The sequence below is a fragment of the Ambystoma mexicanum genome, chromosome 1p, assembly GCF_040938575.1.
Source record: "Ambystoma mexicanum isolate Mex_15411 chromosome 1p, UKY_AmexF1_1, whole genome shotgun sequence".
Lineage (NCBI taxonomy): Eukaryota > Metazoa > Chordata > Amphibia > Caudata > Ambystomatidae > Ambystoma > Ambystoma mexicanum.
In genome coordinates this window covers 780,679,483-780,691,696 of record NC_090921.1, presented here as the reverse complement: position 1 = coordinate 780,691,696, position 12,214 = coordinate 780,679,483, and the positions used below count along the sequence as shown (strand labels likewise).

At 48.2% G+C, this 12,214-nt stretch overlaps 1 protein-coding gene across 8 annotated transcripts in view; it reads left to right on the top strand.

The window, feature by feature from the left end:
* The window catches only part of CRTC2 (CREB regulated transcription coactivator 2), a 1,479,582-nt gene that overhangs the window by 1,295,182 nt on the left and 172,186 nt on the right, over positions 1–12,214 (top strand). For all 8 annotated transcript variants that reach the window (XM_069651423.1, XM_069651414.1, XM_069651405.1 and 5 more), the window contains one exon: positions 131–341. In XM_069651423.1, coding sequence (XP_069507524.1) covers positions 131–341 — 211 coding nt within the window. The remainder of the gene's footprint in view (positions 1–130; positions 342–12,214) is intronic.

The window sequence follows — 12,214 nt, the reverse complement described above, 5'->3', positions numbered from 1 at the left end:
AAACTTTTTCATACGTTTATGTAGGTATGCAGAGGCATTAATAAAGTGCATAAATGTCTATTAGATGTATGTGCGAATTAATTGCCTGCATGATACAGCTCTTCCCTTTTGCTTTTTCTTTATTCTTTAGTTTGAGCAATTCAACGTGGTGGAAAGCTCATCCGGCTGCCTGCAGCTCAATAACAATGCTTTCCTTGGAAACTTGCGGGACTTAAACTACCATCAAAGTGGCCATCTGAGTCTGAACGAGGGCCTCAGCAATTTCCACGACCCTCTGTCACTCAAGCAGAACCTGAATAACTGTACGAGGCACGGGACCATCCCGGACATCATTTTAACCGGTAAGGCCTCCAATAGTTATGGAACCATTCCCAGTATCATTCTAACAAGTGGAAACCCTACAAATATCCGGTCCGAGCAGGCATGCTGACATCCCCAATATCAGTGTTGCCAGTCAGAGCCCAAGGGGGGCTCAGGAGCTATAGAACAATCCCCAGCAATTAATAGATTAGAGTGCTACCTGTAGCCATACAATCCGAAAAAGGTATGAGTCAGTTCCCAAAATGGTTCTAATGTGTCAGAGCCGAACAGATATCCCAGCACCAGGCATTCTTGTCTTCACTGTTTTGTGAATTCCAAGGGTATTATTCGGGTATTTTAAAATGTTAAATTCTGTGTTTATTCCTTTCTCTCCACAGAAGGGGTTCCTGACAACAGGCTGCATGTATCTATGGCCCTGGCAGTTTTCTTTTTGCACTTTTAAATATTGGCCTACTAGTAACGCACAGCATAGGGCCACACGGTAAATCCTACTTCTGAAACCCCTATTTCAAAATGCAAACATATAATGGTCCTGGGTTTGCCAACATCTCCCAGGCTTTTAGAAGGAGCCTTTCTACCACTGCAGTTTACTCGCAGGACCAAATGGCAAGGCTCTAAATAGACCCTACTTCAAAGGATTGCTTTTCTCCCACAGATTCGACACCTGATAAATATTCCTTCCAGCTTTGGAACATTTTTGACAGGGGGCGTAGTGTATTTGTATTTATTAAGCGCCTTACACAAAAGTGCTTTACAAGTGAACAACATAATACATAAACAATATAACAGTTGAAGCAGATACATTATGAATCATATGAATCAATCAACAAAACAGTGAAAAGAGCAATTAACTGAGGGGGATAGGTAGAGAAGGTGAGAGGGAGTGGATAGGGGGAGTGGTGAAGAAGGGTAGGAGGAGGGAACGGGAAGGGTGAGGGGGGAGGCAGGAGAGGGGAGATGGTTGGGGGGAAAGAATAAGGAGGGGGGAGCAGAAGGGCGAAAGGAGTTTCAGGGAGTAGAATGGAGGAGGAGAGATTTAAGGGAAGTGCGGAATGAGGTGAAGGTGGGGGTAGAGCGGATAGCAAGAGGAAGGGAGTTCCAGTGTAGAGGTGCTAGGAGTTGGAAGGAGCAGAAACGGGAGGAGGCACTAGGGGACGGAGGTACAGTGAGAAGGAAATGGTCAGCAGACCGAAGGGAACGGGAGGGAGAGTAGAAGGAGAGAAGGGAGGAGAGATAAGGGGGAGCAAGACCATGGAGAGATTTGAAGACAAGGCAGAGAAATTGAAATTTAAGTTGGGAGTGAAAAGGAAGCCAGCCAAGGTAAGAGAGCGAGGTAGAGATGGAGTCACAGGTGGTAAGTAGACAGAGGGTACAAACAGCAGAGTGGTAGATGGATTTAAGAGGGGCAAGATGAGAAGTAGGAAGTCCAAAGAGTAGAGAGGAGCAGTAGAAGAGGCGGGATAAGATGAGGGCAGAGATTAAGAGTTTGGTAGCGTGGAAAGTGATAGAAGGACTGATTTTGCGAATATTGTAGAGGTGGTAGCGACAGGTGAGGGAAATATGTTGGGAGAAGGAGAGAGAGGAGTCAAAGAGAACACCTAAATTATGAGCTTGAAGAGAGATGGGAAGATTGGAGGGAGGAAAGTGAATGAATGGGGCAGGAGAGGAAGGGGGGAAGAGAGTTAGTGGGAAAGAATATATCTTCGGTTTTGTCAGTGTTAAGAGAGAGAAAGCGGGAAGGCATCCAGTTCTTAATGGAAGTAAGGCAGGAGGAGAGTTTTGTGGACCTCGACCCGGCCATCGACCATCGATCCGTCTTGCTCAGCATCTGGTTGACGGCTCCAGACGTGACATCAGGCGTCATATAAGTACCACGTCACTATGCCCCAACCTCAGTTCCTTTTTTCTGCCCGCTAACACACTGCTTGGGAACACAAAGCTTCGACTTCGTCGACGCTTTCATAAGAAAATGTATTTTTCACTAAATCCTCGACGCGAGATGTTGGTCCCTCAGGTGTCAGGTTTCAAACAGTGTTCCGATTGTGACTCCAAGATGTTCCTCACCGACCCACACGAGTTGTCTCTGGTGCCTCGGTGCTGGTCCCGAGACTGACTGGTGTCAGTCGTGCGCCAAAATACAACCTAAATCCCTTCGTGACGAGCTGCAAAACTCGCTCTGGTTCGACCTCCCTCAAAATCTCTGGCGTGGTTGACGGTTTGGTCTTCGGAAGTCAAAACTGAGGGGCATACCCCTGAGAAACACCAGCTAAAGAAGAAACGGTCCCACTCGAGGAGCCACTCCTCTTCGTCCTGAAAAAAGAAAATGCACCAGTCACTGCCATCGTCGGGACTCTGAGTCGTCAGCGGAAAAAAATAAGCAGTATGCTGGGCCTACCACCGACCAGGAGTGGGAGGATTTCAAATCCCTGATGCTTGCAATGTTCAAGCAGCATGCTGCAGTCCGCGCAGCTCCCCCCTGCCGCCCACACAGCATGCTTCAGAGCCAAGAGCGGCGCTTGGTGTACCCGACTCCTCTAGTGCCCGATACCGACAATGTCGGCGCAATAACTCTTTTGACGTCGAATGAACAATGGAAGCCGGATTGCCCCTGTCCCCTACTGCGTCTCCATCTCGTTAAATACCGACATCCACCATGCCGGAGCCGAAAGACAAACCCTTGACATCGACGGTTGTCAGAAAAGTATTTACTCCACAACCCTGGTCCGAATTTTTCGATACCGTTGCCGGTTTCTTCGGCAATCACAGCGCCGATGAACAGGGAGATGTCGACCCGATGTTCTTGGGTTCAGGAGGAGTCGACTATTTTGACGAACAGAATATGCTGCTACAGCTAGCTCAAGGCCTCCAAGACGCCAGTGGTTTGGACACTTCATCTGACCTCGAGTTTCAGCAGTGCCAGCCCTATCTTCACAATACATCTAAGTACAGGGCTCTGGTAGAAAGGGGTTATTGACACCCTGGGATTGCACTCATCAGTGGCATCTTCACAAGGTTATGCCCTTACCGACATCCTAGATGAAGGCCTTACCACTGAGCGTAATATGCCTCTGAACCTAGCCATTGCCGATCATTTGGCAGCTCTGTGGCAAAACTCATGTTCCATTCCTCCCGTCAGCTCCACCATTTCTGCGAAGTACAGGCCGGCTAGAGGAGACCTCTCATATCGCTCCTCTCCCTCATACACCACCTAAACCCCCCCCCCACACCACACCCTTTTTTTTTTTATTATTCCCTTTCACACACAAATATTTCTTTAATTTTTAAAGCCCCGCCCAAAAAAAAAATATTTTTTTTTTCGATAAAAAAAACGGCGATGAATAGTCCGGCGACGAAAAATCCTGCGGCAAAAGAACTGTATACCCCCCAGAGGGGTTAGTTATGCAGGCTGCTACGGTGTCTTCTAGGGCTGCATCTTCAACATCTACTCTGCCCCCAGACAGAGAAGCAAAAAGAGTAGATGCCTTAGCAAAGAAGGCATTCACTTCAGGTAGCATGGACCTCAAAGCTACAAATGTGGCAAGCAGTTTTGCCAAATACTACTTCGGTCTATGGACAGCAGTGGAAAATGCTGCTCAGTATGTCCCGGAAGGAGAAATGCACAAGGCCTTCCTACAACTAGTGGAGGATGGGAAGGAGGAGGGCAAGCAGTCGCTGCGAACGGGCCTGGACATCGCTGACTGTGTGGGCCGATTTATGGCTTCAGCCATAACACTAAGAAGGCAGGCGTACTTGAAAACCTCTGGTTTTTCACCTAACCTCCAAGTAAAACCTCTGGACATGCCCTTCAAGGCTACAAAACCAAACATTCCTTAGAAGAATTCAAGGAATCACAACTCGCTGCCAAATCCTTAGGCCCAGCTGCGCAGCCGGCCAAACCTGCATTTAGCTTCGCCTCTAAAGCACGGAGCTACAGGAGATATGCTCCTTGTGGCAGGAGAGGGCACCTCCCAACGGCCAGGCAAGGGCAGAAGCGTTTCTCGCACTGCAGATGGGGCAGAGGGGCTTCCAGAGGCCAACAGGCAGCGTCAGCGGTGGGGGGGGGGGACACAGCCTCCGAAGCCGCTTTGATTTCCCCTCTCACAGCGCATCGGTTGGAGGATGGTTGACTGAGCATTTGTTCCGGTGGCAGGGAATTACTTCCGAAGCCGGGGCTCTACAGCTCATTCAATGGGGTTATTGTCTGCCATTTCTAAAAAAGACACCGGACAGACCACCCCCACCTCCAATCCAACCGGAACAGGATCTCCAGGAAGAACTGAGAGCCCTGTTGCTGAAGGGTGGCGTGGAAGAGGTAACTCCCGAACATAGAGCATTGGGTTGGTATTCCTGGTATTTCCTGGTGCCCAAGAAAGGTGGTGGTCTCCGTCCCATTCTGGACCTCAGGGCCTTCAACAAGTTCTTGAGGAAAGACGAATTCAGGATGGTGACGTTGAGAGACATTCTCCATGCTCTCAAACTTCAGAACTGCCTGGTGTCCATAGACCTACAGGACACCTATTTCCATGTGCCAATCCATCGAAAGCACAGGAAGTTCCTAGGGTTCACCATAGTAGAAATTTACTATCAGTTCAAGGTGCTTCCCTTTGGTCTTCCCTCCACCCTAAGGATCTTAACCCAGCTTATGGCGGTAGTTGCAGCTCACCTCAGGAGATCCGGAGTCCACATATTCCCTTATCTGGACGACTGGCTGATCGCAGGGAAGTCTGTAGTGCAGGTTTTGTCCCATCTGCAGGACACCCGCTCGCTGCTACACAGGCTGGGCTTCCCCTAAACTTAAAGAAGTCCCACATGACACCAGTCCAACGGCTCCAGTTAATTGGAGCAGTCATAGCTACCCGTTGGGAGAGCCTTCTCTCTGAGGAGAGAGTAGTCCGCTTGACACAGATGGTGGACAAGTTCCTTAACCATGCTACTCTATCAACGGCTTCCTTTCTCTGCCTTCTAGGCCTCATGGCTTCCTGCATTTTTCTAGTGCCAGAGGCCAGGTTGCGCATGAGATCCCTGCAATGGTTACTGAGGGATCAGTGGTCTCAGTACCTCTGCACTCTCTCAGATCTCCTCAAAGTGTCTGTATCAGTGGTCAACAACCTGTCCTGGTGTGCAGACCGCAACAGTGTTTTGGCGGTGGAACCCTTCTGGCCTCCTTGGCCTCAGACCCGCATGGTCACGCGTCCTTGAAGGGTTGGTTCGCTCACTGCGAGGATTTGGAAGTGAGCGGCCTCTGGTCAAAAGAGAGAAGCCAGGTGGCACATCAACATGCTGGAGTTACGAGCTATCAGGCTAGCCCTGAAAGCATTCACCCTGTCTCTGCAGGGAAGGCATGTCCACATTCTGATGAAAAACACAGTGGCAATGCACTATCTCAACAAGCAAGGTGGTGTGCACCACCGCCCCTCTCCACGGAGGCGATGATGCTCTGGTTCTGGTTGCTGGAGAACAGGATCTCGGTTTCGGCAGTTCATCTGGCGGGCACAGAGAACAACTTGGTGGTTGCTCTGAGCAGGCAGAGCACCGTCTCACACGAGTGGGAAGTGTGCCAATAAGTCCTAGAGGAGGTCTTCACTCTTTGGGTTACCCGAGCAGTGGATTTATTCGCAGCAGAATCCAACAGGAAATACAAACTGTACTTCTCGAGGGAATTCTCTTTGAACGGTGCACTGGGGGACACGTTTCTGGTGGATTGGGCCTTCCCTCTCCTTTACGCGTTCCCTCTGATTCCCATCATTCCATGGGGTCTCCAGAGGTTGAAGAGGTTTCGAGGGACCATGAGCTTTATCGTCCTTGACTGGACGAGGAGAACGTGGTACTCTGACCTCTTGGATCTGTCCATCTGTCCACCTCACTGGTTGCCTCGGAAGGCCGGATACTCCATCCGACCCTGGAATCCCACAACCTAGATGCGTGGCTCTTGAGAGGATGAGATATGATCACTGGCCCTCTCTGAGGCAGTACTTGAGGTGTTGCTGGCTGCACATAAACCATCTACAAGATCTTGGTACACGTGCAGATGGAGAAGAGTTGAGGCGTGGTGTAGGGAACGTGAGATTGACCCCATCTCTTTCCCCACCACTACAGTAATTGAGTTCCTTCTGTCACTGGCCTCTGCAGGCCTTCAGGTCACCACAGTCAAAGGATATTTGGCGGCCTTGTCTGTGTTCAAGAGACCAGCGGATAAAGGTTCGTTTTTTACGATCCAGGTAATGGAACAATTCCTGAAAGGCCTTGTAAATAGGTTTCCGCCAACTCACTTTGTTGTCCCAGATTGGGATCTTAATCTGGTTCTTACATTTCTGATGGCGGCTCCCTTTGAGTCTATGCACTCTTGTCCTTTACGGCTTCTCTCATTGAAAACAGCCTTCTTGGTGGCTATTACATCCGCTAGGCGTGTGAGTGAACTACAGGCCTTATGCTGTAAGCCACCCTTCCTGTGCTTTTTCCGGGAGAAAGTTTCACTCGGGGTAAGGCTTGGCTTCCTCCCCAAGGTTGTATCAGAATTTCACTTGTCACAGTCCAATGACCTTCTGGTCTTCTATCCTCCTCCTACTCATCCTTCTAAGCAGGAGGAACGGTTACATCGTTGAGACCCTAAGAGGGCGTTGAGTTACTATATCTCCAAGACAGCTGATTTCAGGAGAGCTGACCAGCTCTTTGTGGCTTTTTCCTTAGCCCGTAACAAAGCAGTCTTTATCCCGTTGGATAATTCTCTGCATAGATGAATGTTACCAGGCCGCTGGGAAGGAATTACCAGCAGGCGTCCGGGCCCATTCCCCCAGGCAGGGTCTCTGCATCCACCGCATTGCAGAAGGGGGGTCCCTGTCCGGGAGATTTGTCACGCTGGGACATGGTCATCTTTGCATACCTTTTTCAAAGCCCTATAGCCTGGATGGGGCTCGTACTTCTGATGCACGTTTTGGCAAGGCAGTGCTGCAACATTTTTAATATAACTTTCTGCCCGCCTCCTTGGTTACTGCTTTGGGAGTCTATCAGATGAGGAATCTATGGGAGGAAAGCAATCCATTAAAGGAGAGATTATCTTACCGTAATGTTCTTTCTATGGATTCTTCTCCTGCAAATGTCTCATCTCCTTTCCCATCCATCCCCGCTCAGAAAGTCGGTGGTTGGTGCGCATCTTTCTATTTCACGTTGACTTAGTGACGGTCATCTGTGTCCATTTTCTGTCTTTCTGCCACAGTCTTAAAACAAAGATTTTTCTAACACTACTTGTAGTATTCTTTTTCAACTGTTCCTCCTTCTGAGGTCTATAATGACTTTCTTTTTAATGGGCTGTTTAGCTCGTTTTGTTCTCTGTTTTCCTATGCAGTGTGTGGTGCTCTGGAAAAAAGGGGAAACTGAGGTTGGGGCGTAGTGGCGTGATACTTATACGATGCCTGGCGTCGCATCCGAAGCCGACGACCAGACACCAAACAAGACGGATCAATGGCCGACGACGGGGTCGCGGTCCACTACCCCCCCTGTCAAAAATGTTCCGAAGCTGGAAGGAATATCGATCAGTTGAAGAATCTCCGGGAGAAGAATCCATAGAAAGAACATTAGAATAAGGTAATTTCTCCTTTGGAAGTTTAACACCACCCCTTGTTGCCATTATCACCACTGTGTAGACTGATCCTTGACCTTATAGTCCATCAGTGACCTTCGGTATGCCATGCACTTCTGCGTCCCATTCATTTACCTCCGTTCTCATGCAATATTCCTCCTTGCAGGGGAGATAACTGAAGCACCATCTAGTGCACTAGATTTCTTTTGCAATGACTGCTTTGTTGCTTCAAAAAAATAGACAGTGGCACCTATCTGGGTTTAGGTCAGACTGCCCTTTTTTTTAGTGCTTTGTCAGGATTTTCATTTTCTGCTGTCCTTTTTTTAGTCTGTTATATCATGTTGGTGGGATTTATACTGTGCGCTGCTGTCATTTGCTTGGTCTTTGTAGCACTCTGGGAGATCTGCAAGAGATCTGGGTGGGTTATTTTAGTGGGGAGATTGCTGTATTGATGTGTGCAATTCGGAAGTACCCACATACTGTGTGCAAGTTAGTCTCTAGGTTGTCTACATCGAGGACACAGAGACATTTGTCCATTTGGGAACCTTGAGTGCCCTTAATGCGATGGTGCATTGTCTCGGCATTGGTTGCCGCTCCTTTTCCCTACTTAAGGAGCTCTCCAGCCTCTTTTCCTTTGAAGGTGGGGAGCAGGTGCAAGTGGATCTTGGTCAACTGGCCTAAGCCCCGCCCACCTGGTGCCTTCCTGGTTGGTGCTCTTTTTCCCTACTTAAGGAGCTCTCCAGCCTCTTTTCCTTTGCAGATGGGGAGTAGGTGCAAGTGGATCTTGGTCACCTGGCATAAGCACCGCCCACCTTCTTAGCCCTGCCTCTTCCTTCCTGTTCTTAACTCTTAGATCAAGGGCGTCTCTCGCCCTTGCATCCGAAGGGAAGGGCTGACGAAGAAAAGGGCAAATCTTGTTTCGACCTGGAGGACCCAGGGCCCGAACCCCTGCTCAGACAGCAGGTAAGCATACACCAACATTTGTTTACTCCCTCTGTCCCCATAGGCCGACCCCACCCCTCTGGTCCCCCTGTGATGTTCCCTTGTGCTCCCCGTTCTCGCACACAGGTGTTGCCTGTTTTGCTTGATTCTTCTACCCTGCTCCCCCTCGCCCCCTTCTAGTCTACTTCTGCAGGAGTCTGTCCTGATACATTCTGGTCTCACCATCGCTGTCTTGTGGCCAATGCTGGATCTGACTTTTATGGACTTCATTGATTCACGGTGGGTCACCCTTTCTCGTGGTGGCCCTGAATCATGCTGTTCCCATCTTCATCTTGTATGCAGGCTTGCAACCCTATGTGTTACTACTGACTTCTGCAATTGTATTTGCTCTGCCCTCTTGCTTCTACACTCTTTTTGACTGTTACCCTCTTCTTTTTGACTGTTACCCTCTGTTCCCTCCTCCTCTCCCTTTCTCCCTTTTCCTATCTCCTCCCCTTACTTTCTTCTATGCACTTACTCTATCAGAATTGTCCCTGGACCTAGTATGATAGCAACCTCGTCTGTCTCCCCCCCTCCTTTGCTTCCCCTCCTTTCCTCAGCACTATCTGAAATATCGTCGGGCCTAGTACGATATTCACTTGTTTTGTTCATCCCCTCCCTTTCTGCACCCCTCTCCCTCAGCTTTTGTTTTCTCCGGCTCTACCAGAAATGTTGTCAGGCCTAGTACCGTAGTCGCCGGTCTGTTTCCATTTCCTTCCGATTCTCCCCCTCCCTTCCTTATCTATGTCTTTGCTCTTGCACTATCTGAAATGTCGTCAGGCCGAGTACGATAGTTAATTTCACATCCTTACTGTTCATGGCCTGTAAGAATGTAATTGTATTTTCCCCTTGTTCCCTCCCTTGCCTTGAAACGCTTTGAAACACATTGTGTATAGGCGCTATATAAATAAACTATCATATGATATGCAAGGTGTTACTGAAAAGGCCAGGTTTTTTTTCTCTTTCCAGAACATTAGGAAGAGAGAGGTCAAGATTGCTACTGCGATGTAATTCCATAGGACCGTAGCGTAGCAGGAGAATTACTTTATTTTTCTCCTTGCCGGCCAGTCTGGGGTCGAGTCTGTCAATGGTTTTACTGCACGTATGCCGTGATCCCCCGGAAGTATTTAACTTGGCTGCCAGTTAAGGTGCTGTGCCAGCCAAGATAGCCTTGTTGGTGATACTGGAATGTTTCAATGGGATCCTAGCTGGCAAGGGTAGTCATGCAGCTTGCCTAGGGTGGGGAAGATATGGTCGAGCTTGCATGCCTTGTTGTTGAGGTGTGCTGCCATAATGGGGGCCAGCTGTATGGCTTTTCACTACCCTTTGGATGTCCTAGGTTGCCAGGAAGGGTTTGATCTTGCGATGTAGGGTGATTTGATGCCCCACACCATTTGTGTATTTTTAAGTGCGTATTGTTGAAAGGATAGATGGCGGTCTAGAATGAATCGGAAATTTCACTCAGTTGGTGAGTTGCAGGGTAAATGCGTACTACGATTACTGTCCAGACACCATTGAGTGAGTGCCTGCATGGCTTGGGGGGCTCAGGATGATGAATTCTGTCTTGGTGGGGCTCATTTTCACGCCGGCACTTGACATGTTTCAATGGTATTAAGGCCTGCGCTGAGGCGGACAACCCCTAACTTGGAAGTATAATTGAGTGTTGTCTGCGAATTAGTGTACTGAGATGTCGGAGTCGGTCAGGATTGTGCTGAGGGCTTCCATGTATCGATTGAATGGGATGGGAGAGAGGATGGAGCCCCCTTGGACAACGCAGGCCATCAGGCGGTGTGCCAAACTCAGATAACCTATATAGTCTGCCTGGTGTCTCCCAGATAAATATGAGGAGAGCCATTTCATGATGGTGGCTGCAGAACCCATTCTATGAGTGAGGAGGGACAGAAGCATATCATGGTCGACTGTGTGGAATACAGCAAAGAGATTGAGGTGGACTAATGGGCATGGTTCACCTTTATCGATAATTTGCACAGCCTCATTGAACCACTCGTTGGTGGCTGTCTCCATATTACATTTGTGGTGGAGTTTGATTGATAATCCCGAAGCAGGCTGAGTTGGTCAATTTGAGAAAGTAATTGATTGGTGACTACCTCCTCAATTATATTTTTGATGAAAAACAGAGGCTAGTGTTAGGACGCTAGTTTGGCAGATCATCTTGGTTGATGGTCGATTTTTTTTCAAGCGGGATGTATGATCCCTGTTTTAGTCTGTCTGTAAAAGTGCCTGCGCTAACAGATCGAGTTGGCTATCCTAATAAGGGCAGTTATGACTGGACTGATTAGTTGTTTAAGGATTTTAACTGGCATGTGGTCATGTTAAAAGGAAAGTTTATTCGGAAAACATAATCCATTAACCACAATAAAAGCACAACTATACAAAACATATTAACATGACAGTGCATGCAAACGATATCATGTATAACATCAGCAAACATAAGGCACGCAAGACTAAAAAAAAATAATTTGAGTACTATATTACAGCATTCCTTATTCTAATTATTTATTTAAAAACAAAATTAGATGCATCAAACAAAAAATGTACTTCATTATTATACAAAAAAAACTCCATGGCCCCTGCGCATTGTTGGGTGTCTTGACCCACATTTGAACTATTATGCTGCAACATTTGGTGCTGTGGGCTTAGAAAATCCAAGAGGGCGGAAAAGCCCACATTTGCGCCAGAATCCGGGAAAACCGCGCCGTTTTGCGCACACAAAAATGGTCCCCTGACCTGCCACTCACCAGTGCAAAGAAAGATGGTTCTGTTCAAAATCCGTTTTATTAATGTCAAAAACTGCTAAGATCATGGGCCCGGAACCACCAAACAAAAATCCAACTCTGTTGAGTGTTTTACTTTACTCTACTGCAGATCCACATCAATGCCATGTCAAGCCAGGATCATATACTATCAAGTAAAATCCTTTCTTTTTGAAATGTATTAGTTCAAGACAGCTGTCAGAAATAGGTGCAGTACCGGCATTGGACACTGACCGGCGCTGGCGCTCTATAAATCTGACAGGAGAGCTGTCTTGCAGAACTGTGCAGCGAAAAGAAGGGGGTCTTATGTAATTAAAAGTTCAAAAGACTTGCTTTTCATGGGAACCATTAACACCGCAGAGACACACACAACAGCCCAGGATATAACATGGCCCTGTTGATTGAGAGGGAGTAGTTTCCCCTGCAGCCTGCAGGACACAACACAATAGACCCTTTCAATTGAATGGGGTATGCTGATTTTGGGTGTGGACTGTAAACAGTCTTCTGGAGAAAGGAGAGGCCTGTGATCTCTGACTCACCAAGCTTCTGGGGGCGGGCCAGA